This window comes from Sphaerodactylus townsendi, linkage group LG01 (assembly GCF_021028975.2).
Source record: "Sphaerodactylus townsendi isolate TG3544 linkage group LG01, MPM_Stown_v2.3, whole genome shotgun sequence".
NCBI lineage: Eukaryota > Metazoa > Chordata > Lepidosauria > Squamata > Sphaerodactylidae > Sphaerodactylus > Sphaerodactylus townsendi.
Window position 1 is genome coordinate 27,229,224 of NC_059425.1, and position 24,374 is coordinate 27,253,597.

Consider the following 24,374-nt stretch of genomic DNA (forward strand, 5'->3'; position numbering starts at 1 on the left):
GGCACAGTCAGCTCATCTGAAGCACTGACCATGCCTGTCAGTCAACCAGTGTGCATGGAGAGTACAATCTATAGTGCAGCCACCATTCTCCCCTTGGGAAAGGTTTGGAGAAGGACTGTGGCTTATTGGCAGAGCATCTGCTTTGCATGTAGAAAACCCCTAATTCAATGAAGAGTAGTAGTAGTAGTAGTAGTAGTAGTAGTAGTAGTAGTAGTTTTGGATTTATACCCCCCTTTCTCTCCTGTAAGGAGATTCAAGGTGGCTTACAAGCTCCTTTCCCTTCCTCTCCCCACAACAGACACCTTGTGGGGTAAGAGGGGCTGAGAGAGTTTCAAGGAATACTAGCCCAAGGTCACCCAGCAGGAATGTAGGAGTGCGGAAACACATCTGGTTCACCAGATAAGCCTCTGCCACTCAGGTGGAGGAGTGGGGAATCAAACCTGGTTCTCCAGATTAGAATCCACCTGCTCTTAACCACTACACCACGCTGGCCAACTACTTGGATAAAAGTCTCCTTTAATAGAGGCTTCGTGGGCTGTTATTTATCAAGTGATTTTTTTTTACCTCCATGCTATGAAAAACTTCAACTGCCTATTCCTGCACTTTATGATTAAATGAGTAGGACTTTTTTCTCCAGGCAACTTTTGCCAACCCTAATTTCAATCCCCATCTTGCTTTGTTAAAATGATAAAAGAAGATGATGTGAAAGACCTTGACTCGGGAACCTGGAGAGCTGCTGCCAATCAGAGTAGAGTAGACAATACTGATGCTGGCATATTCAGCTTTAAAAGGAGATTAGATTGATTCATGGAGGCTACTAGCCATGGTGATTAAAGGGAACTTCCAGGTTCTGAGACAGTCAACCTCTGAATCCCAGTGCCAGGAGCATAGGCGTAGCTGCAACGGGGACATGTGGTGACATTTGCCCTGACGGCCCCCGTTTCGTCACATGGGAGAGCAGAAAATTCGGAGTCTGCCCCGGGCTCCATTTTCCATAGCTATGCCACTGGCCAGGAGGCAACATAAGGGGAAGGCCTCAACCTCTATTCACTGTTGTTGGCCCTCCAGTGGAACTGGTTGGTCACGGTGTGAGACAGGATAGTGGACTAGATAAACCACTGGTCTGATCCAGTAGGACTCTTCATACCCTCTTATGATAGATAAAAGATTCAGTATAACGCAGCTTCATAAGTTCAAGGTAAGTCTCCGTTTTCCTTCAGAGAAGCTTTTCCTCCATGATTGACCTTCTCATGAAGAAGCCCTGTTGACTGGTTCTGGTGGGTTTTCCAGGCTGTGTGGCCGTGGTCTGGTGGATCTTGTTTGGGTCTGTTGGAACATTTCCTCCCCGTAGAGGTGTTCAATGTATTGTCGAAGTTGAATCTGGCTGTGAAAACTTAGGAAACTCTGGTTTCCCCCTTGGGGAATGAGACCAGCAGCAGTTTTGTTAGGGGGATTTTACACATTCTCATTTTCCTCTCTTGTGTGTTCCTGCTACCTTGGGAATTTTTTCCCCTGTTCCGCATGTATTAGCTGCCTCTAGTGGTTTATTCGGTATTACACTGCTTTATTTCTGGCATTTAAAAAATCTGCAGTTTATATCTGCAGGGAGATATGCCAGACATAAACTGATGTAATACTGAATCAACCGCTTAAGGGAGCAAAACACATCTGGAACAACTCCTCCCCCCAACCAAGAGAAACACACACGTGAGGAAAGTGTGAATGCGGAAAAGTCCCATATTTGTGAATTGTTTATCACGCTCTTCCTTGAACGTCTCACGAATTCAGGTGATGAATCTACTAATAAATATGAATGGTTTTAAACAATGTTTGCTTGAGAAGAGATATCCGGATACAAAATACAAATTCTGTTTCAGTGTAACCTACTTTGTAGGGATAAAATGGGTTGACCCCAGTAATACTCACCTGTTATCCTAGTGTTGGATTCAGATGTAATCATCAGTGGGATTGTCCTTGCCTGCCAGGCTCACAGAGAGTCAGGTTCCAGCTGATAGCAGGCACAGGTGGAAGAGAGGGAGACAGCAGTCTTACTCTGTGTCCAGAGAAACAGTCCATGCTGGTCTGGTAAGAGGCAGTCAAGGGTCCAAGAGAGGTCAGGTTAGGCAATCTGGTCTGAGAGTTCCAAGGAATCAGTCTGCAACTGGGTGTGGCAGAAAGCTGTCAAGCTTTCAACGTCACTCCTGCAACTTCCACTCTTATAAGCTTGTGCTGTGACTCAGGCTCTTTCCGAATGGGCCAATTAAACCGGGATAACACCAGTAAAAAACCTGGATTGGGGGAAACTTCACACGGATCCTAATGCAGATCCACTCCGTGTCCCGCCCCCAACTTGAGTTATTCAAGAATTGCACTTTGTGTGATTCTTTTGTTTTAACGTGCCTTGCAAACTCAGGTGAGCTGGGTGGACTCCTAGGCTGGCCCTCAGTGGCTGGAGGTGCTTCTGCAAACACTCTGGCTTCCAACTCTGGACTTGGGCCAGCTCTGTCTACATCCTGTGAGGCTGAGCAATGGCTGCGACTGCGGGGCGCATTATGCGACTGCGCCTTATTGTTTTCCTCTTTCCTGCCTTTCTCCTGTGGCACAGACGTCCAAAGCCGTCAGAACGTTAGTGGCTGGCTACGTTGCTACGCAGCTGAGAGAGTGAGGTACAAAAATTACAGATGCGCCTCCATGTGAAGGTGCATTGGCCAGCCGCGTTGGCTCCAGGGTCACCCACATGGAGATGTGTGAAGGGCCCGGGACTGCACCAGGCTCATGTACCCCGGCTGCACCTCGTGTATATTGGCCTGTGCAGAAAGGGCCTCAGTCTTGATCCTGAGCTGACTCACAGCATTCTCTGCACTGCCTTTGGGCTTCCAAGCGTGCACTGTGCCTTTTAGAGTGCAGTTCCTGCCGAGTGCAAATTCTCAGCTGCCTTACAAACTCAGGTGAGCTGGGTGGACTCCTAGGCTGGCCCTCAGTGGCTGGAGGTGCTTCTGCAAACACTCTGGCTTCCAACTCTGGACTTGGGCCAGCTCTGTCTACATCCTGTGAGGCTTCTGGCTGTGTTTGAGGCCCAGTCGACTGGAGTTCCAGCACAGTGGGGTCATCATCCTGCCAGTGCTCCTCATCAGAGGCCTCCTGACTGGCTGATTCTGAGCCCATGGCAGGGATAGTTAAAACTGAACCAAGAGTGCCAAAAGATGCTTCCTCTAGTTTTCAGCACTCCTTGTAAAAAATATTTATTGTTTTGTTTCTTTATTTCTTAATCATTTAATGTATAGGCCGGACGGGCTCAGGGCAGCTTACATGTTTACAAAACGTTGACAGTTCATACGCATTATTAAAATTCACAGCATAGTATACCCTATAACACCTTAATCAATTCTAAAAATAAGGGGAGAAGAGTAGAGGGACGCCAGCTCAGTTGGAATGCCATTGCTGTCCTCAACCATAGTCCTGGTGGAGTAGCTTCATCTTGCAGGTCTTGCAGAACTTCGCTAAGTCCCGCAGGGCCCCCACCTCATTTGACAGAGCATCCACCAGGCTGGGACCAGAGCTGTAAAAGCTCTGGCCACAGTTGAGGACAGTTGGATATCTTTTGGGCCAGGGATCAACAATTGATGTTTCTCCTTGGAGCAAAGCCCTTTCCTGGGAGTATATTTTGAGATCCTGCAAATATGAGGGTCCCAGACTGCTCAGGGCTTTAAAGGTCAACACTAGAGCCTTGAATCTGACCCAGAATTTCACTGGATGCCAATGCAGCTGGCAGAACTCAGGATGACTACACTCACGCCATGGGGCCCTGATGAGGACCTGTGCAGCTGCATTTTAGACCAGCTGGAGTTTCTGGATCAGTCTCAAGGGCTGCCCAGTGCAGAGTAAGTTCCGACAGGCTAACCTGGAGGTGACTGTTGCATGGTCCACTGAGGCTAGGTCAGGGTGTGACAGGTAGGGTGCAAGTACCCTGGCCTGGTGAAGATGATAAAATTCCAGTTTGGCCATATTTGTAACTTGCGTCTCCATAGATAAGAAGGCAGCAAATAACACTCCCAAATTCCTGATGGTTGACAATAAAGGCCTCTGTTACATACCTGTACATCTAACAGATAGAAATGCATAAAGATTGACACGTCTCTAGTCTGTCTTAGGCCCCTTCAGCACATGCAGAATAATCCACTTTCAATCCACTTCACAATTGTTTGCAAGTGGATTTTGCTATTCCACATAGCTGCAAAGTGCATTTAAAGTGGATTGAAAGTGCTTTATTCTGTATGTGCAGAAGGGCCCTTAGTGTCACCACCTAGGGCAGTGATGGCGAACCTTTTCAAGACCGAATGCCCAAATTGCAACCCCAAACCCACTTATTTATCACAAAGTGCCAACACGGCAATTTAACCGGAATAGTGAGGTTTTAGTTTAGAAAAAACGGTTGGCTCCAAGGCGTGCATTACTCGGGAGTAAGCTTGGTGGTAGTCGGTGGCTTTGCTTTGAAGCAACCATGCAACTCTTCCAACAGGTGAATCACGACCCTAGGAGGTTTACTCAGAAGCAAGCCCCATTGCCAGAAACCGAGCTTACTTCCAAGTAAAGGATCGCGCTTTAGTTCTTCGCATGAAATCAGTGGGGTTTAACAGCGCTTAACAGGGTTCCCTACACCGCCTCCCCAAAACTAGGTCTTAGGTTTCATACTAATAATCGAGCCCAGTGGCCCAGGCCAGCCTAGATGTGTGTGTGTGGGGGGCGACTCTGTTTGCACGTGCCCACAGAGAGGGCTCTGAGTGCCACCTCTGGCACCTGTGCCATAGGTTCGCCACCACTGACCTAGGGAATGCAAATTCTGGCAGCTAAAGTTACTGGGGAAGTCTTGGCAGAGGGGCTGGATTTTATCAGCAAGAAAGCTTGTGAATGCCCCACAGCCAATGGCTGAATCACTGTTATTTGAAATGCCTTACATAAGGGCTGTTAAGGAACAATTTGCCCCAAACAATTGAGCCAGGCAAGAGATAACGGATGCAATGCTATCTGCATAATTAAATTGCCCTCACTTGCCATTGCTCATACTTACTCTCAGTGATGTCACTGTATTGTCAAATCTAATTTATGTTGCAGGATACTAACGTCATCCTATTGACTACATGGCCCCTAACTTAATAGAATGACCCATGTAAATAACCCAGGAAGAAGAGGCCTATGGGAGAATCAGGATTTGTGTGTGGGAGGGGATAATTTATGGAATTGATAGATCTTGAGCGACAATTTTTTGTCACACCAAAACCACTAGTTTTGATGGTAGAGAACATTCAATGCAGACCTAATAACTGAAAGTCATTACTGTGTATATTGATTCTTCTTTTTTAAAGTACATTTAAAATACATTCTCACTTTGAACTGTGAGTTGTTTACCTCAAAAGCAAAGCAGTTTTCCTCTTCTCATATCCTAATGAAATAGCCTCTATTAGGGCCAGCCTGTGTTCATAGAATAAGAAATGAAAGATGTCTGTCTGCCAGTTGTGATTTTGACCATGTGACTCTATCAGCCAATATAGTATGTGCGTGCGTGTGGGCAAATGTAGACAGATAGAGATTTCCTTTCTGCAAGGATGTAGGTAAGGGGAGGGGTTTCTCAGGTTCAACCCCCCCCCATTGCATGTCTGAAACTCTGCCCCCCGTTTGTGGGGGTGCACTTTTTAGGCTAGCTGCAGGGGGTGCACTTTTTAGGCTAGCTGCACCAAAATTTAAGGGATTTGTTGGGAGACTCTCCTGATGATACCACCCAGGTTTGGTGAGGTTTGGTTCAGGGGGTCCAAAGTTATGAACTCGCAAAGGGGGTGCCCCATACCCCATTGTTTCCAATGGGAGCTAATAGAAGATGGGGGTACACCTTTGAGGCTCCATAACTTTGGACCCCCTGAACCAAACTTCACCAAACCAGGGTGATATCATCAGGAGAGTCTCCTAAAGATACCCAGAAAGTTTGGTACTGCTAGCTTAATAATTGCACCCCTGAAAGCTTTGAGCACTCCCAAGGAGCTTCCCTACAGATTCTCCTTTTAGAAAATCCACCCCCCCTTGCCGGGCATGGATTTAAAGGGAGAGTGAGTCCCCAGTTTAAACATTGAAGAGAGTGATGCTGTTTCGAGGAGAATCCACCCCAAAACAGCATCACTTTCAATGTTGTTTTAACTGGGGACCCCAGATTCTCCCTTTAAGGTGGATTTAAAAGGAGAATTTGGGCTCTCTAGTTTAAACACCATTGAAAGTGATGCTGTTTGGGGGTGGATTCTAGCATCACAGTGGCTGTCCATGAGGGTGTGTGTGCAAAACTCAGAGGGGGGAGGGCAGAAGGGACTGCAAGCTGCCGGTTGGGAGCCCAGCAGGTGGGGGGGGCAAGGTGGAGGGGGCAGGGGAGCCTGCTGTCCCTGGCCTTGGAAAGCTGCTTTTATAAGCACTGAGGGTGGGGGTGAGGCTTGGGGAGGCAGGGCCACGCCCCTAGGGGTGGGTGAGAGCGTGGCCCCGCCCCCAAACCCCCCATACATACCTACATCCTTGCCTTCCTGCCAAATATATTCTCTTTTCAGATGATACATTTGACAAGCTATACTGATCCCCTATTATCCATGGTCACTATTTTGTTTAAAAGACAGTGTGCAGATTTTCAGCACTAGAACATGCATACTGCAACCCTGACATGTGTGTAAAAAACCTAATATGTGTGAAAATCTCTACATGTTGTGCTTTCCAGGCAAAATGTTCATGTGTTCTGCGAAGATCGCATGCAGCATGCTTGTCTCATATGCTTAGTCAAATGGTGAAAATACTATCGTGCTGTTAATATATAAATCCAATTATATAAATAAAAAAACTCTATCTGTAAAACCCATGACACGGCTATCTGAGGTTTTTATTTGTGTTTCTCTTAAGGTGTTACATTGGCTTCCTTAGTGACCTCAGCTACCGCTAGCCACATCAAAGACATTTCTTTTTTCCGAGCTTCCGATTGGCCTGGAATCTCCAAACATTCTCATATCCAGGAAACCGCCATCTTGCATGGAGAAGACTTTGTCCTTGTAGTTTTCAACTGCCTTCTGTTGCTTCAAGTTCCTAGAAAGAAGCAAAAAGAATCAAGGTTTGGGGGTGATACCCAGAGGTACAGCAAGGGGGGAAAGCGCTCGGTGCACTGGTGCATCCTCCAGCCCCGCCCCTGAATGCCCCCGCCATGCCCCCGGAACATCCTCACCACACCCCCACAGGGGCGCGTGCCTGGTGTGTCCCGCCCCCCCTCCCCCCTTGGAGCTATGCCTCTGGTGATGCCTTGAGTCTTTGAAACAAAAACGGATGGTAAAATTTCAAAAACAGCCCCATGAGACTGTTAGTGTCATCGGTCAAGAGATGTATCCAGTTCACTTTTGATAACATTATTCCACAAAGCATTGATATGGCTGCCTGCACTATGGAACTTAATCCAGATGATTCCCAGTTTAAAAACCCTGAGAACTGATGCTCAGTTTATAAACCCTGAGAAATCAACCCACTCTAGACTAGAATAACTCTTGATAGTTTTCTTACAAAACTAAAATCACTGGGGAAAAACCTGGGTTCCAGGTTGCTGTTGTGACGTAGAATTGTGTTTTACAGCCCCATCCAGATGGGGGGTGGGTGTGCTGCAGCAGCCATGGATGGCACCACACTACCTCCAAAGGGGCTCCGAGCAGCACGGAAATGATGAAGGATTATGAATCCTCCTGGCTGCCTGAATCGCCCCAGTTCCCAAACAGGCCTATGGTACACTTTTGTCTGGTTTAAGTCCGTGGTTGCGGAAACCTGTGTTCCTGGGCTGGAAGCCCAAGGAAGCTGACTATTCGGCTCCATCCCTGGCAATGCCATTGGCCTGCCCCTCTCTGAGCTGGCAACCACTTGAATGCTGCTGGCATAGCTCCCTGGCAGTGCCCATTTCTGGGTTGGGCCACCGCAGAACTGAGCAGCCCCTGCACAACAGCATTTTTGCTCTCCCTGCTGGGGTAGGTGCCCTTTACGTCACTGGGGGGTGGGGGTGGGCAAATGCATGACGTGGGCCTCTGCCACTCCCACCGGCCATTTTGGCCCCCCCATCTGGATTGGGCCATTAATGGTATATTATATTTATCATTGTTGAAAGCCACAATGCTGGGAGGAAGGTCAACCTAGCTTGATATATATCTGCCCTTAAGAATACTCCACATTTCATGTTTTTGTGGTGAAACGACTGTTGAAGGTGCAAAAGGGAATGACCAAAGTAGCAACTGTTATCCCAGCCTGCTAAAGATTTATCTGATCATATGTAACCTGCTTTTACTACTATTAATGATGCAGGTTTTTATGATCAATTTGAACGTTATCTGTTGTTGTTTTGTCAATTTCAATTTTCTTTATGCTGTTCTGTGATTTTATGCTGGTACTTGCAGGATTCCAGATGTTGAAATTGCTGCAAACGTCCAGTGGACCAACTTACTGAGAGAATAATATGTGTACAGGGTAGCATACAGCAGCTTCTTGTGGTCATGAAGGAACATAAGAACATAAGAACTAGCCTGCTGTATCAGACCAGAGTCCATCTATTCCAACACTCTGCTACTCGCAGTGGCCCACCAGGTGCCTTTGGGAGCTCACGTTCAGGATGTGAAAGCAATGGCCTTCTGCTGCTGCTGCAGGTGCTCCTGAGCACCTGGTCTGCTAAGGCATTTGCAATCTCAGATCAAGGAGGAGCAAGATTGGTAGCCATAAGGAATAAACACCTGCCTCTTCCAAAGGAAGATGTAGAATTGTTATAACGTAGAATTCGCTCAATAGAGGCAGAACCAGACTGAAACTTGCTTAGCAACATGTAACTACCAGCCCTTTCCCCCCTTGACTGACCATATGGGAATATGGGTCTGGATTGATATCCTTTGTAAATATATTCATCCTTGATGTCCTGATTGGAGAATCCTTAGTCAAAGCCTGACATTTTTAGTTTTCCTTAACAGAAGAAGCTGACACAATGCCGAAACAGCTGTTGTTACGTAAATTCTAGTTGTGGTATATCAATGTTTACTTTAATTTTTAAAAGGCTGCTTAGTAAGGAGAGTTTATTGTAGCTGCTCTTGCAGAGGCCACTGCTGTGAGGAAACCAAAGCTTTTCAGAGGCCAAGTACTGATCAAAGGTTTATTTGTGGAAAGAAAACATAGAGTCAGACTATTCCCCTTAATATAATCTGGTTAAAGCGTTAAGACTTTTCTGTTCTTTATGTAAAACTATTGGTCAGCAGAAAACGTTAATTGAGAATATGCTTCTTATTTATTATTTAATGAAGCTGTTTCTTGAATTCATACATGAAGCCGTCTTACACTAAATCACACTATTGGTCCATCAATCTCACTATTGTCTACCCTGACTGGAAGCTGTTCTCCAGGGTCCTAGGCTGAGATTTCTCATGCCACCTACTATCTTATCTCTTTAGATCACAGGTGTCAAACTCGCGGCCTTCCAGATGTTATGGACTACAGTTCCCATCATCCCCTGCCAGCATCATGCTGGCATGGGATGATGGGAAGTGTAGTCCATAACATCTGGAGGGCTGCGAGTTTGACACCTGTGCTTTAGATGGAGATGCTGGGGATTGAACCAGGAACTTTCTATATGCCAAGGCCTCCCTTGCTGTGCAAAAAAAGTATCAACATTCAGCATACTGTTGAAGGCTTTCACGGCCAGATTCAACTGGTTGTGGTGAGTTTTCCGGGCTGGGTGGCTGTGGTCTGGTGGATCTTGTTCCTAATGCTTCGCCTGCAACTGTGGCTGGCATCTTCAAGAGGTGTATCACACTGTGCCCAGTGAGACACACTGAGACACAGTCACTTAGACACAGTGTGTAACAGACTTCCCTCTGTGATCCACCTCTGAAGATGCCAGCCACAGATGCAGGCGAAACGTTAGGAACAAGATCCACCAAACCACAGCCACACAGCCCGGAAAACCCACCAGAACCAATTCAGCATACTGTTTTCCTGAATAGTTCTGTGAGTGATTTTAATATGTAACCTGAAAAGTAACTTGTACAATTTAGTGATAGGGGTGGGGTTAATATGTCCATTCTCTTGGATGAAGTCCTCTTAATAAAATAGTTTCAGAGATAGCTGTGTTGGTCTGCAATAGAAGAGGCAGATTTGAGTCCAGTAACACTTTAGACACCAGTAAGATTTTCAAGATTTAAGCTTTTGAGTCTTAAAATGCCCTTAATCATTTTTTTTACATTTAATGGTTAAAGGCAGCATTAAATTCCTGCATCATGTACTTACTGACTCTCCACATCTTCAATGGTATCTGGTAGTGGCACATTCAGAGTCTCAGGAAGGAAGCAGGCGACGATGCCAGAGATTATGGGGGCTGCCCCATAGATGACAAGGGGAAGGGAAGGTGAATATTCGCTGGTCATCCTCACCAGGGGGGCCACAATCCCACCAATACGTGCCAGGGTATTGCCAAGGCCCATCCCAGTCTGCCTGCCGTCCAAGGAAACAAATTAAAAATGCATCACCTATTGTGTGTTTGAGAAAGAAAGAAAGAAAGAAAGAAAGAAAGAAAGAAAGAAAGAAAGAAAGAAAGAAAGAAAGGAAGGAAGGAAGGAAGGAAGGAAGGAAGGAAGGAAGGAAGGAAGGAAGGAAGGAAGGAAGGAAGGAAGGAAGGAAGGAAGGAAGGAAGGAAGGAAGGAAGGAAATCTCAGATATGTATGTCCTGGTTGAAGATTAGATAGTGGTGAATAGTTCTCATTAAAAGAATTATTAAAGAAAACTGGATATGCCCATCCAAAATTCAATGTGCTGCTGATAGTTACATCAAATGTGACCTGTGGCTTTAAAGGATCAAGTTTTAATGGGATGGAAGAGGGAAGGTCCAGGTTTTTGTGCAGCCACTCTACAGATATCTCTGTGAACCAGATTAAAATGGGTTTATTTTTTTTCTCCAGCTTAAAAAAGAAAGCCATGGGAACACCACAAACCCTGCTCCGGGAGCAGCAGTGGCGTACTGGTTAAGAGCAGGTGTGCTCTAATCTGGAGGAACCGTGTTTGATTCCACACTCTGACGCTTGAGCTGGGGAACCAGATTAGCTTGTGCACTCCAACACATGCCAGCTGGGTGACCTTGGGCTATTCACAGTTCTTCAGAGCTCTCTCAGCCCCACCTACTGCACAGGGTATTTGTTGTGAGGGAGGAAGGGAAAGGAGTTTGTAAGCTCCTTTGAGTCTCCTAACAGGAGAGAAAGGGGGAAATAAATACTACTACTACTACTACTACTACTACTACTACTACTACTACTACTACTACTACTACTACTACTACTACTACTACTACTACTACTACTACTACTACTACTACTACTTCTGAATGAGCACAGTGTCATGTGAATGTTCCCTTTTCATGCAGGGGCTTCCTGCTTTCCATGTGGGGGAAAAATCCCCATCTGGAAGCAGCCCGTGCAAAATGGCCCGTAGATAAGGGCTTTCAGTATATCCAAAGCTGAGAATTACCTGATCACTGTGGGGTAAAGTTCTCCAGTGTATAGGAAGACGCAGTTGAAAGAAGCTGCCAGGCAGCCTTTCCCCAAAACAGCAAAGACCGTTCGAAGGATCTGCATATCTGAGGAAAAGGATAAATGTAGTACTTTGCAAGTGAATTTAAGTTGCAAAAAATGCTTCAGATTTTTTTTCTCTAAACTGTCGCTACAATATTGACCTTGGTACTATTAACTGGCTATTTTTTAAATTCCATTTTGCACCCACCATAAACTTCCTGACCTCACCATCCTGCTCTTGGATGGTCATTGATTCCACCAAGAAAAGTGGCCTTTTCAAAGAAGCTGCAATGTTGCTGAACGTTCGTTTTCAGAGTAGTCAGGTAGCTCATGAATATTCCACAGAGGCAGAGCGAGGGGAAACTACGCCCGGGACAGGAAACATGGGAAGGATCCGACTACCTATTTGAAGGCCAACGCCTTGTTCTTATTTGTCCCATTCAGCTAGCTGCAGTGTTTAGGTTTGTAACAAGGTTCTGTCCTGTTCCTGTGAGAGGAATTTCTGCTTGTCAGGCCCCTGTTAAAAATGTAGGAACTCTGCCAGAAAAACAGCAGCCTATGGAGAAATACTCATCTCCAAACCACTCTCTGACCTGGTGGAATAGGAAGGTCCATCTTTCTCTTGGGGTGAATAACTCAGATCAGGAGAATGGGTGAGTAACGAATATCATCTTAATTCTTAGGCAATTTCTAGAGGGGGAGATACCAGGATGTACATCCATTCAGAAACACCGCTTCTGACCTAGAAATCCTACCATGTGAGGACACTCTGTAAAAAGGGAAATGTGCTCTGCACTTACTCAGGGATTCACGTTCATCTATTCACATGTTTTAGGTTGAACACTGGGAAAAATTGTATGTTTATCTCATAAAGCTCTGGGATATATCTACTCAACTGCTCTCCTCTCCAGGCAACCCTGAGAATAATAGATATGCAGGGCCTAGAGATCTCTTGGCAGACAATTCCCTGCATCTTTACCAAGTTACAATTCCCCAAATCCCCACAAGGGAAGACAAGACAATCAAAACAGCACGAAGCCAACATATTGCTTGTAGAGCAGAAGAGCCTCACAGTCTCACCTTGTGACACAAAGATGTTGGCAACAATAGAAAACCCTGCCAGAATGAGACTCAGCGCCTGGGTGATGCGGCGGCCAAAGTAGCAAATCACAAAGAAGGCAATGAGCTTTGCTGGGATGTCGACAGCCCCAAAGATGACCTGGATGAGGTATATACTGACCCCAAAGTTCTGCAGGTCCATGGCCAACCCATAGTAAGCAAAGCTGGTGGAGAACCTGCCATTGGAAAAAGCAAAACCAAACATCACTTTGAAATTTTGACTTGATCCTCTGTTGGTGGTCTCTAGTCAGAGGCATAGCTGGGCCAAACTGTACCCGGTGCGCATTTTATATTTTCCACCACCACCCCGTGGCGCCCCCCCCTCCCTCTTCCCTCCTCCCTCCTTACCTTAGTTCCTTTCTTTTTTGAGAACTTTTTCAGGCTGCAAAAGCTATACTTCCCAGGAGACCTTGTGAACCCCAAGGTCTCCTGGGAACTGTAGTTCCTCAGGGCGTTTTTACAGCAAACGTGAGCCTTTTGGCAGCCTGGAAAAAAAAGTTCTCAAGAATGAAGAGGAACAAAAGCAATGAGTGGGAAGGGGAAAGGGGGTGCAGGGTATATGGAAGGCGATACAGAGGCGAGGGGGGAAGGGGGAAAGGGGGAGGGGCCCCACCCTATCTTTCAAGTTGTCTATTGTGGGGAGAGAAAGGGAAGGAGTGTGTAAGTCGCTTTCCAAGGTACTGGAATTCACCTACCATGCCTAAGTACTCTGGGACTGGGAGATCTGTCTTCTCTCATAACAGCAACCTGTTTTGTATTTATTTATTTAATTCATTTATACTCCACCTCCCCCCTCCCACACCAAAATAGGGACTCAAGGTGGCTTACATAATTTGCCTGTGTTCCATTCTATCCTTTATCCTTCATTTAACCTTGTGCGGGTTGCCCATAAAAGCCGGCACTGTTGTATTAGATGGAGCAGTGTTCAAAGTCAGCCATAGGACTGCTTTCTACATTTGTAATTAACCTTTGCAGCACTGTCTATAGACCTGACCACCCTTTGGATGTGTTGATAGTGCTAACTGAATGGGGTGGGGCTGGATTTGAGATTCTAGAAGTATGTCTGTTTACCTGGGCATGTATGCAGCTGGCTATCCCGATATAGAGCAGTCACAGAAAGATCTCTGCCTGTAATCACCTTGTGGTTCTCTTCATTTCCCCCACCCTGTTTCGACTAAACTTACCATACAAAACAAAGGCAGCAGGTTAGCCGGCGCAAGACCGGTGTACGCACAAGGTCAGTCGCAGTAAACCTTGACTGGGAAGAGGGTACTTCCTTCTGGAGGTTGGCTGTTAGGACCTATAAGGCAGACAGATCAGGTTTCTGCTGTTCTACCAACTCTGGATTCTCTTGCCTCATGCGTGGAGAAGATCTGTTCTCAGTCTCATAAAACTGGGGAGACTAGATAGATATTGGGATTCCAGCACCATGGTTATAAACAGAACCAGTCAATGGGATTCCAGCACCATGGTTATAAACAGAACCAGCCAACTCTTTAGAGGAAATTGATTCCAAAGCAAGCACAGACATGCAGAAAAGTACCATAGATCATCTAAAGACGCATTCACAGAAGTAATTTGAATATTTACGTATTTAACTCTTTTTTTTTCATGTGTCATGATTAGTTTATCCTAATTTAGAGCTTGGTAGATTGTTTCCTGCAATTAATTTTTCTCATTTTTCAGACAGGAAAGCAGAAGTTAGGAGAAAATGGTTTCACCAAGGCCACCTAACTTATCTGAAACAGAAGCTGGACTTGGACAGTTATCAAACCACAAGAAATGTAGTTATTCTACCTGCCGCCACACATCTATGTTAATAATTTTACTTCTGGGCTAAAAGGGAGAAAAAAATAAAATGGGAAATGTCCATGTTTGGGATCAATTCCTGCTTGCCATAGATGACCAAGTAAGTGCTTGTTTACAAAGCTGGCGTCAGTCTCTTAGCAGCAGATGTGAGTCTAGCCTACTTTGGTCTCTTCCACACATGCAGAATAATGCACATTCAATCCACTTTTGCAATTGTTTGAAAGTGCGTCAGTCTCTTAGCAGCAGATGTGAGTCTAGCCTACTTTGGTCTCTTCCACACATGCAGAATAATGCACATTCAATCCACTTTTGCAATTGTTTGAAAGCTTCAAAGTGCAGTGAAAATGGATTGGATGTGTATTATTCTCAGTTTGCATGACCTGAGCAAGGCCTCTTTAATGAGAGGACGTTTTGGAGGTTATTGATTCATGTCAGAAATGACTTAGTGGCACATAACACACGTGAACACGCCTTCCGTTCTTGCTCCTTCCCCTTCCCGAGGTGGATGTGTGGATGTGTGGAAGGGGCCTCTCAGTGGCAGATGCAGGTGTGGGAAAATATTATTCAATACAGTATGATCAAAAGCTAAAATTATGAAAACTTGGGTTCCACAGTCCAAACCCTATTTTGTAGGCTATGGCTTTACTTCATCAAATGAACTTTTATCCCAGGGTATAGTTGTTAGTCCTTTATGACAAGGGCACCACATACTTGAAGGGCCTCCTCTCCCTGCATATTCCTGCATAGCAGGTCCATTCTTTTCAACAGGGTCTAAACATATCTTATTCAAGGCATATCTGGCAAAAGTCTGAGCTCGAGCCTTTTCTGTAGCTACCCCATGTCTCTGGAACAGCCTCCCATAAGAGGTCAAGTGGGCTCTGGAAGGCTTTGGAAGGCAGCTTGAGTCTGGGTAAAGGGGGAATACCTACTGGTGGAAAGGCAGAAAGTGTTTGTAGGTTTATTTTTATGTGTCTACTTATGGAGTAATTCAACTGTGGAATTCATTGTCAGTGGACGTAATGATGGCCACAAGCATAAATGGCATTAGAAGAGAGTTAGAAAGGTTCATGGAGGAGAAATAGCTCCTGCGTTTTCCCATCTGAAGAGTTTATATAAATTTTCCCAGCAGCAAACTGAGCCAGTGTGGTAGAGTGGTCAGAGTCCAATATTTCCTGTGGCTGACTCTGCTCCCTCTTCCACCTAGCACTGCCACTGACTCTCCCCCACCCCCTTAGCAGATCCTGAGCGTTGTGGTTTTTTGGCAGGCACAAATCTGGGAGATGCTGATTTTTTACAACGCACTGATAGGTTGATTGGCAGTGCTAAACCTGTTGAGTTTCTGCCTGCCAGCTTTCAACAGCATAGGTATGCTCCCCGCAGGAGAAGGTTACAACCCTACTGCCTTACCTCTAAGCTGAGCTTCTCTCCTTGCTCCTTCTGTCCATTTAGCCGAGCAACTTTTTGGAGTTCTCTTAGTGCCAGTTCCAGTTTGCCAGAAGTAGCATACCACCGGGCTGACTCTGTGAGCCACCTGCACAATAGAATGCCAGGGGTGGAGAGAAATGGGGAGGGGGAGTTAGAGGCAAACAGATATTGGCACACTCACATTTGTTGCATTGCTGTGCAGAAGGAAAGCCCCTTGTGACGACTGATCATTTATCCCAGTCCAGAAACCCTGACCCCTTCCCCCAGTCAGGGGTGTACGGTCTATATGGGGACATATGAGGTCAAATGTCCCCGGGCTGTGGCCATTTGGTCACCCCCCACCCCTCCTCCTTCCCCCGGGTCCCTACACTGACTTCAAGACCTGGTGCAAAAAAAAGTTGTTTGGTTGGGGTGGGGGAGGGCAGCTGCCCATACAGGGTGGCGGGGAGGGGGGGAGAGCTCAAATTTTGCAATAGGCTACGTTTTTCCTAGATAAGCCTCTGCCCCCAGTTTAGATTGTTCCCCCCATGAAGCCTGTGCCTTTAAAGGTGGCAAAAAGGCAAAAAGGCATCACAGCAGGCTTTTGATTTATGAACTGCCACTTTTCAACACCACAGGTAAAAGCACAGAAACAGGACTGCTAAAGTCCAGTGGAAGACTGAAGATCTCCTGGAATTACAGCTGGTCTCCAGACTACAGACACCCACTCCCCTGGAGGAAACAGTATCTATAGGGGGAACCCCTTCCCCAAACTCTATCCTCCCCAGGCACCACCTCCAAATCTCTGGGAATTTCCCAAGCTGGAGTTGGTAACCCTATTGGGGTAACCTACTATTGCTCTCTTCACTCCATGTTACTTAGAGCTGCTAAGTGACCTTGGACAGAGAGGCCTGAATCTGTGTCAAAATCAGCAGGTTTGAAAGCATGGCCAAAGTTTCAGTTAAAATCGAAACTGAAGAGGAACCAAGAGTTGGCTGAAATGTTGGCAGATGACTCTGTCCCCTCATTTTCTCAGCTGCTCTCTGCTGTCTCACTCCACCCCACTCACTGTATTTTCAACCTGGTTACTTCTTGGGACTTTGAATGTGTCCCCCACCCACACATTTACCTCACTGGCTCCCTCAAGAGCTTTCACTAGCACAGGGGTAGGGAACCTTTAACACTCAAAGAGCCGTTTGGACCCGTTTTCCACGGGAAAAGGAAACACTTGGAGCCGCAAATAATTTTTGACATTTAAAATAAAGATAACACTGTATATATTGGAGTTTTTTACCTTTTACTCCACTCATTCTGAGAAGCACATGGATGCACCCACCCTGCTGCCTGCAGGGCGGGCAAGGATGAAGCCGGCGGCTCGGCCTCGCCGTCCACTGGGAAAGCGCCCGCCCTGTCCCAACGGGGCGGGCGAGAGGGGAAGCTCGCGGCGCTGGCTCAGCCATCCTGGGCAGTTGGTGCGCCAGCCCTGCCGCCTGGAGTGGCAGGCAAGGATGAAGCCGGCAGCTCGGCTCGTGGAGCTGCAGTGCAAGGGCAGAAGAGCCGCATGTGGCTCTCGAGCCGCAGGTTCCCTACCCCTGCACTAGCATGTGCCTCCAACACTTGGCGTAGCAGGTTAAGAGCTCGTGTATCTAATCTGGAGGAACCGGGTTTGATTCCCAGCTCTGCCGCCTGAGCCGTGGAGGCTCATCTGGGGAATTTGTGATTAGCCTCCAGTGCACTCCTGACATGCTAGTTGGTGGACTTTAATATTCACAGCTTCTTGGAGTTCTCTTCAGTTCTAATATACCTTGGCCACAGGGTGCTTGTTGTGAGGCGGGAAGGGCAAGGAGATTGTAAGCCCCTTTGAGTATCCTGCAGGAGAGAAAGGGGGGATATAAATCCAAACTCCTCCTCCTCCTCCTCTTCTTCTTCTTCTTCCTCCTCCTCCTCCTCCTCCTCCTCCTAGTCCCCAACCACTGTCTCCTACATCACATTTGGCTTTGCAAGCCATGTGGGGGCAGAGACTCCTACGTTCCCTGGCACTCTGATCCCAAGCTTTCTCAAGCCCTAGCAGGAAATAGGCAAGAGGCTACTTACCAGCCATAAAGGAAGAAGGCCAAGTATGGAAAGGACACAGCCAGCTGGAGCCAACGCCAGTCACGGATGGTAAAGGCCATACCGGCTAGGATGAACTGCCCAATGCTGTAGCTGTAGCCTGTCACCATACTGACGGTGGCCCGGGATTGCATGGGCGTCCACTCTACCGCTGGAAGAGGAAAAGTCAACAGAGCCAACAAACCAAGTTACAGGGAATTATTTATTTAGGTGTTTATACCCTAAATTTCTTCCCAGTAGGGATCAATATCCTCCATTTTATCCTCATAACAACAGCCTTGTGAAGTAGGTTAGATGAGAACAACTGGCCCACGATCACCCAGGAAGCTTCCATGGCAGAATGAATATTTGAACCTCTTCCTGATCCTATATATCAAGGGACACACAAGCTCAAAACACTATACAATGTCTGTAGACTACTGGGTTTGTTTGTCCCTTGATATACTGGAGCCTTACTATACGGTACTTCTGTTTTTGTTTCTCTCTGATCCTAACCTGACACTCTAACTCAAGGTAGGTAGCCCTGGCTTGCATGCCAACATCCACACTTTTTCATTCATTATTGATTCCATTTTCATCCTTCCATTATTTTGAGAAGCTCAGGGAAGCCCATGGCGCTCCCCATTCCCCGCCATTTTATCTTCAAAATAACCTGCTGATGTAGGGAAGGCTGGCTATGGTGAGTCCATGGTCATCTGGTGGACTCCATGGCAGAGATTTGATGCGTTTTCTTTAGAGATCTAGCCACTTTATTGCACTGACTTTCAAAGGGGAAGGGTGTGTGCCAGGCAGGACTCGAATCCAGCACAAGTTCAAGGGTTCAATCCTGCATTTTCTTCAAGAAGTTCCAGAGGAGGTTTGGGCTTAAGTAAATGTTATGATTTCCCTCCCTGTGTTGGGTGGAGAAGTGTCTTCTAATTCCATGCTTCCTAGGGACATGCAGGTCTAATTTGGGTTGGGACCCCAGGGTGTGGTGAGAGGGGTTCAGCCCCCCTATACAATTTTCCTAACCTGAAATAGCCCCGGGCAAAAACACAATATGTAACTCATCAGTACCCTGTACACATACAGATCCCAAACAGGTAAGGGCAAATAATGCCTCCTGGGCTATTTCAGGTTAGGAAAATGGCATTAGAAATAAGGTCCAAGGCCCCTCTCTTCGTGTCCCACAGTACCAATGTGAAACCTAGGAAACGCTTTGCTCCAAAACATCTCTTGACCTGACTCTAGGGAAAATATAACATGTAGTTAGACTTTTAGCTGCATGATAACTCTACGCCACAGGTGTCAAACTCGCAGCCCTCCAGATGTTCATGAACTACAATTCCCATCAGCCCTTGCCAGTATAGCCAATGCTCATGTTGGGAGGGACTGATGGGAATTGTAGTTCATGAACATCTGGAGGGCTGCGAGTTTGACACCCCTGCTCTACGCCATTTAATAATTGAGAACAGATTAAACCAGTACTCTGTCAATGCTCAAAGTAACACTCTTAAGTAAAGCCCTCACCTTTAATTCCAAGACATACAATGGGGAACCAAGATATCTGTTGTATCAAACAACATGTTTCAAGAGGTGAAGGTTTAGAGACCAAGCTGTCCTATGATTATGCATAACTTCAGGTTCTTTTCCTGAGCCTGGTCTTAAAATAAGTGTTAGAAAACAAGATGTGAAACAGGTCAACTTCTAAGGGGTAATTCTGCTCAAGCATTATGTACCTTTGTTTCAAGTGTATCTGTTATGTGGAGATACTGAGGGGAGAATTCCAGTGGTGGGATTCAAATAATTTACCAACCGATTCCAGTGGTGGGGTTCAAATAATTTAACAACTGGTTGTTTACAAGCACCATTTTAACAACCGGATCTGCCGAAGTGGTGCGAACCGGCTGAATCCCACCACTGGAGAATGCCCTTTACACATGTTCAGTGGACTCCCATTATTTCACATTGTTCTCAATAAAGTGGCAGATTACTTTTTATTGATCAGGCACACTAGGCATGCTTTTGAGGAAGGAAGTGGACAGGTTAGTTTGGCCCTGATTCCAAGATGGATGCCTGGCTGGAGTGTAGTGTGTCACAAATTCAAATAAAACAGATTTATGCCCTTGGCCTGCAGATTTATACCCTTGACTTTTTACCCACAGAACCCAGCTGCCAAAAGGAACTTACAAAGTGACACGCAGTTCAGTCCAACACCTGAAACAGCCATTCCTGACAAGAAACGAAAGATACAGTATGCTGTGAAGCTGGGGGCGAAGGCGGCGCAAGAGCCTGAAATGGCCATTTGAAGGCAAGACCAGATCAGCATGGCTTTCCGGCCAAACCTGAGACAAGGAGAAGTAAAATTTTGTTAGAGTTGTACTGTCAAAGTACACTTTCACGGCTGGATTCAGCTGGTTGTTGTAGGTTTTCAGGGCACAGTGGGTAACAGACTTCTCTCTGTGATACACCTCTGAAGATGCCAGCCACAGATGCAGGCAAAACGTTAGGAACAAGATTCCTACTAGGACTATTGCAGTTACATTACAGCCCTGAAAAAAACCTACAAATAAACTAGCAAGTTGAAATAGAGTTGTTGGAGGCTTCCCAGGGCTAAACCTAGCAACTGTGGAAAACTTGACAGCTGAGCAGGCTGAAAATATGATCTAGAAGCAATGGAAGCTGGTGCTTCAAAGGAAGCAAACCCCTTGCTGTGTGTCCTAAGCCAAGGGCTGATGACCAATTATATTGATTAATTTGGAACATTTCTATGCTGCTTCTCCAGAGAACCTGCTTGAAATGGCTTTCAGGATAAAACATAATAAAAACATAACCCAGTGAGAGTTCTTAATAATTGAAATCCTGGCGTTAAACCCCCAACCAGCACATTAAACAGCACAAAACATCGAGCACCTTAAAATGAGCCTCAGAACAATTCCCAGGCTAAAAAGGAAACTATGTGGCCTGGCACCTAAAGAGAGCTAGGGGTTACCATGCCAGCCAGGAGAATTTGTGGGGCCAAGAATGGGGGAAACAATGACATTTTGAAGCCACAATGTCACCTCTATGTGATTACCCAGAAGTCAGCTTTTTATTACAGCCCTCAGGCCATTCAGCAGCAAGGTGAAAAGACACACAGAAAAAGCCTCACACTATTATAAAATTATCTACACAGAATTTCAACATGCATAATTCTTCCTAACATATCCAGCTGTTAAGGGGTTAGAATGTGAGTAAACTATACACCAGAAGTTATCTCAGCCTGTTTGTTTGTTTTTTGCTGGAGAGAACAGAAACATAGTCACATGAATAATCGTTTTTTTGGTCAACATCTGCCAAACGATTTTGAGAGCCTTCTGCTCAGAGAAGAGTTTTGTATCAGCCCAAACAGGAGGTGCCCAGAAATCATGCCACAGCATCAGTGATATGCTCAAAATCCCCCTAACCAATAAGGTTTAAGCCATAGAGATTGAGGGGGGCTGATGTGTGGGACGGAAGGTAGCCACAGAGAGCCACCTTGTGAGGCGAGGCTAGGCTAGGCTAGGGGAAGGATATTTCACAGGTGAGGTGCTACGGTACCACTGGAAAAGCCCTGCCTTGATCACCAGCTATGGACCTCACCTGTAAAGGTGGAGGCAGGGCACTGAACACATAGTTTTTACTGAGCTTCATACTGCCTAGCGTGCTAGGGGCTAAAGTTTCATGCTTTTTTCCTCAGAGGCCTGAGCACTCACAGTAGTTTAACTGGATTCCAGCTCTTCTGGTGTTGACGTAAATCTATTGTGCCTGTTCACGTCCTTGATTATGTATTCCTTATCTCATTGATAATTCCTTATCTCATTAACTAATCGAATAAAAGGATTAATACCCCTTCTAATGATCTTCAGCTTTTTAAAAATTTTCTATAGATAATAAACCCATCCAGCTGCAGCAACTGAAATAAAAAGAAATAAAAGGAAGCCTCTTACTTGTCAGAGAGGCCACCAAACACGATTGCGCCCACAAGAACACCAGCCATGTAGACTGACTGAGCCATCTGCTTCAAGGTTCGGAAATCGCACACTAAATCCCACTGCAGGAGAAGGGTGTTTTACAAAAATAAAAGTCCGCACATACTTTGAGCTGCTGTATCCTTGATATTTGAAGTGGAAATGTTGTGTTTGGGAAACACTTCAGTTTGGATTTCAAAATTTATTTTTGTGTCCACAAACACAGACTACTCTTTGCTGTGCCTTGTGACACAGTCCTTGTATTGCTTGAATTTTGATTCTCATCTAACTTTTAAAAAAAACGCCCTCCATGTTTTTCTCTCTGTGCTCAGATTATGTATCTATATTTCACAAGTTTTAAAAAATGTTATATTATTGAAATATGAAAAGTTTGAATGCAGACATTTTTACCAGATTTTTGAATTTGCTCATTATTTTGGTTCACAAAAGTCATCAACTCAACAATTTGCTTTTAAAACATATTTACACCCTACCTTTCCCCATTACTTCAGGTGGCTTACATATGCACATTTAAAATATACAAATTGCAATAAAACCCCAAGCAACCACCCCTAAACAAAAAATGCCTGCAACTTACTCCCCATTAAAAGCCCATGCAAATGAAATTGCCTTCCAGCACTATTTTACAGGGCAGCAGACTCGTTTGGTGCTGATCTACGCTTGCCTTTCCCCTTCCCAGCCCAGAGTATTTTCTTTCTTGCCAGTGACTGTCCTACCTCTGTTACAATGGTAGATGTAAAGACGGTCATATCATAGATCCATCCGTCTGGACAAGCTTCTGTATTTGTATCCCTGTCCTGAGATTCCACAGTGCTGGAGTTTAGGAGTGGCCACTGGCTAGTGATGAACCGATGGCATTTCTGCAAAGTCCGGTTCCCATCCATTGGGATAAAGGCCCTCAGAAAGTACTTGCATTCCAAGCTTTCTGTCTCGTTTTCGTTGCACGTGTCATTAGCGGGGACCCTGCAGCGGTGGTCAGGAACGGCGGCTGTAAAGTTCTGTAGGAGGTTGTGGCATGCCAGGAGTATCATTGGGAAGACCAGCAAAATCACATTGATGACTTGGAAACGACCCATGCCACCAACTTGGTCCAAAAGTTTAGCAAAAGTCATAGTGAGCCCAGACTTGATACAAGCCTGGCTGAATTAGATGCGCACTTGCTTGCTGATCTGTCAAGGCAACACTAACAGCAAAATCGTTATCAGGAGAAATATTCAAAAGTGGGCTCAGAGATTCAGAGGTACCAGTCATAAGTTGCCTTGCTTAAGAAAGAAATCTGAAAGCACGGACTGACACAGTGGAAGCTGTCAAAATTCCAAAGAATCTCAGTCTGTGCTCATCTGCTGGTGACTTCCTTTGGTTCAGATGATTTACAAATGAAATAGTTAAGAAGAGATGCCTTAGATTTCTCCTGCTGATGAGAAAACAGACCAGGCTAGCATCTGGCTGTGTCCTTTGTCTTTGAGATGAATCCAAAGCCACTGAGAAGTTTGGTCTTCTTTGGGTGGAATTCCTGTCAAGATGTTTGACAGGTGCTTTCCCTTCTCTAGAAGCAGAAGTAAAACTTCTGACAGGGTAAAACAGAATCAGGCCCTGGCCTGTTGCTCTTTTTTTTACGGGGGGGGGGGGGTTGGATTAATCTCCTGTGGCGTCTTAGAGGGCTTATCCGATTTAATTGGGCGCACTTCTTGCTGAAGAGGAATGAAAATGAAAAGCGGGAGGGGGAAATCATTTCCAAAGAATTCAACTGAAATGGTGGTAGTGAGGGGAGCTAGCAGAGTCGGATGTTGACATAGGGAACCAGGTGAAAAATAGGGCCATACTGCCCAGGGGAACATATGGGGTCAAATGTCCCCGGGCTGCGGCCATTTAGTCACATGGGGGGATCGCCCCCCCGCCCCTCCTCCTTCCCCCCAGGTCCATACACTGGTGCAAAGACCTGGTGCAAGTCCTGGTGCAAAAAATGTTGTTTGATCATGGTGGGGGAGGGCATACAGGGACAGGAGGCGGAAAACTCAGATTTTGCGTTGGGCTACATTTTTGTTAGATGAGCTTTTCGTTTGCTTTTGCCAAAGAAAACAAGGCCTACTTAAACAAAAGAAGGCCTACTGGACTTTAGTCTAATTGCTCCTCTGCAGACCAAAACGGCTACCCTCTGGAAATGTCTGCTATAGGTTCTGTTTGGGTACAAAGTCAAATCACTTGCCATATTGGAGGCCAAGCAATAATATTTTCCCTTTGGCTGCTTGTCACAGTCATACTTTAGATTCAGAAGAGTGCCACTAAAACATCTTAGATGTACACTGTAAACCTGCCTGCCTAGCTCCTCATGGCTCTGCTTTCTCCCATTTTA

At 45.9% G+C, this 24,374-nt stretch overlaps 1 protein-coding gene across 1 annotated transcript; it reads right to left on the bottom strand.

The window, feature by feature from the left end:
* Window positions 1-6,893: 6,893 nt before the first annotated feature.
* Window positions 6,894-23,554, bottom strand: LOC125438546 (solute carrier family 22 member 6-B-like). The gene is made up of 10 exons (XM_048506980.1): window positions 22,738-23,554; window positions 21,980-22,083; window positions 20,202-20,356; window positions 18,015-18,183; window positions 15,924-16,047; window positions 13,892-14,007; window positions 12,669-12,883; window positions 11,545-11,653; window positions 10,315-10,518; window positions 6,894-7,104 (listed from the first exon to the last, which is right to left on the bottom strand). The coding sequence occupies exons 1-10, from the start codon at window positions 23,131-23,133 to the stop codon at window positions 6,951-6,953; spliced, it is 1,746 nt and encodes a 581-aa protein (XP_048362937.1). The 5' UTR covers window positions 23,134-23,554; the 3' UTR covers window positions 6,894-6,950.
* Window positions 23,555-24,374: the final 820 nt, after the last annotated feature.

What these genes read in the sequence shown, in the direction of transcription:
- LOC125438546 (XM_048506980.1), bottom strand. Translation starts at nt 23,133, where the DNA reads ATGACTTTTGCTAAACTTTTGGACCAAGTTGGTGGCATGGGTCGTTTC. An exon ending in CATCTACCATTGTAACAGAG is followed by an intron (nt 22,084 to 22,737) that starts GTAGGACAGTCA and finishes CTTCTCCTGCAG; the next exon opens with TGGGATTTAGTGTGCGATTT. An exon ending in CAACATCTTTGTGTCACAAG is followed by an intron (nt 11,654 to 12,668) that starts GTGAGACTGTGA and finishes CCTTTTCCTCAG; the next exon opens with ATATGCAGATCCTTCGAACG.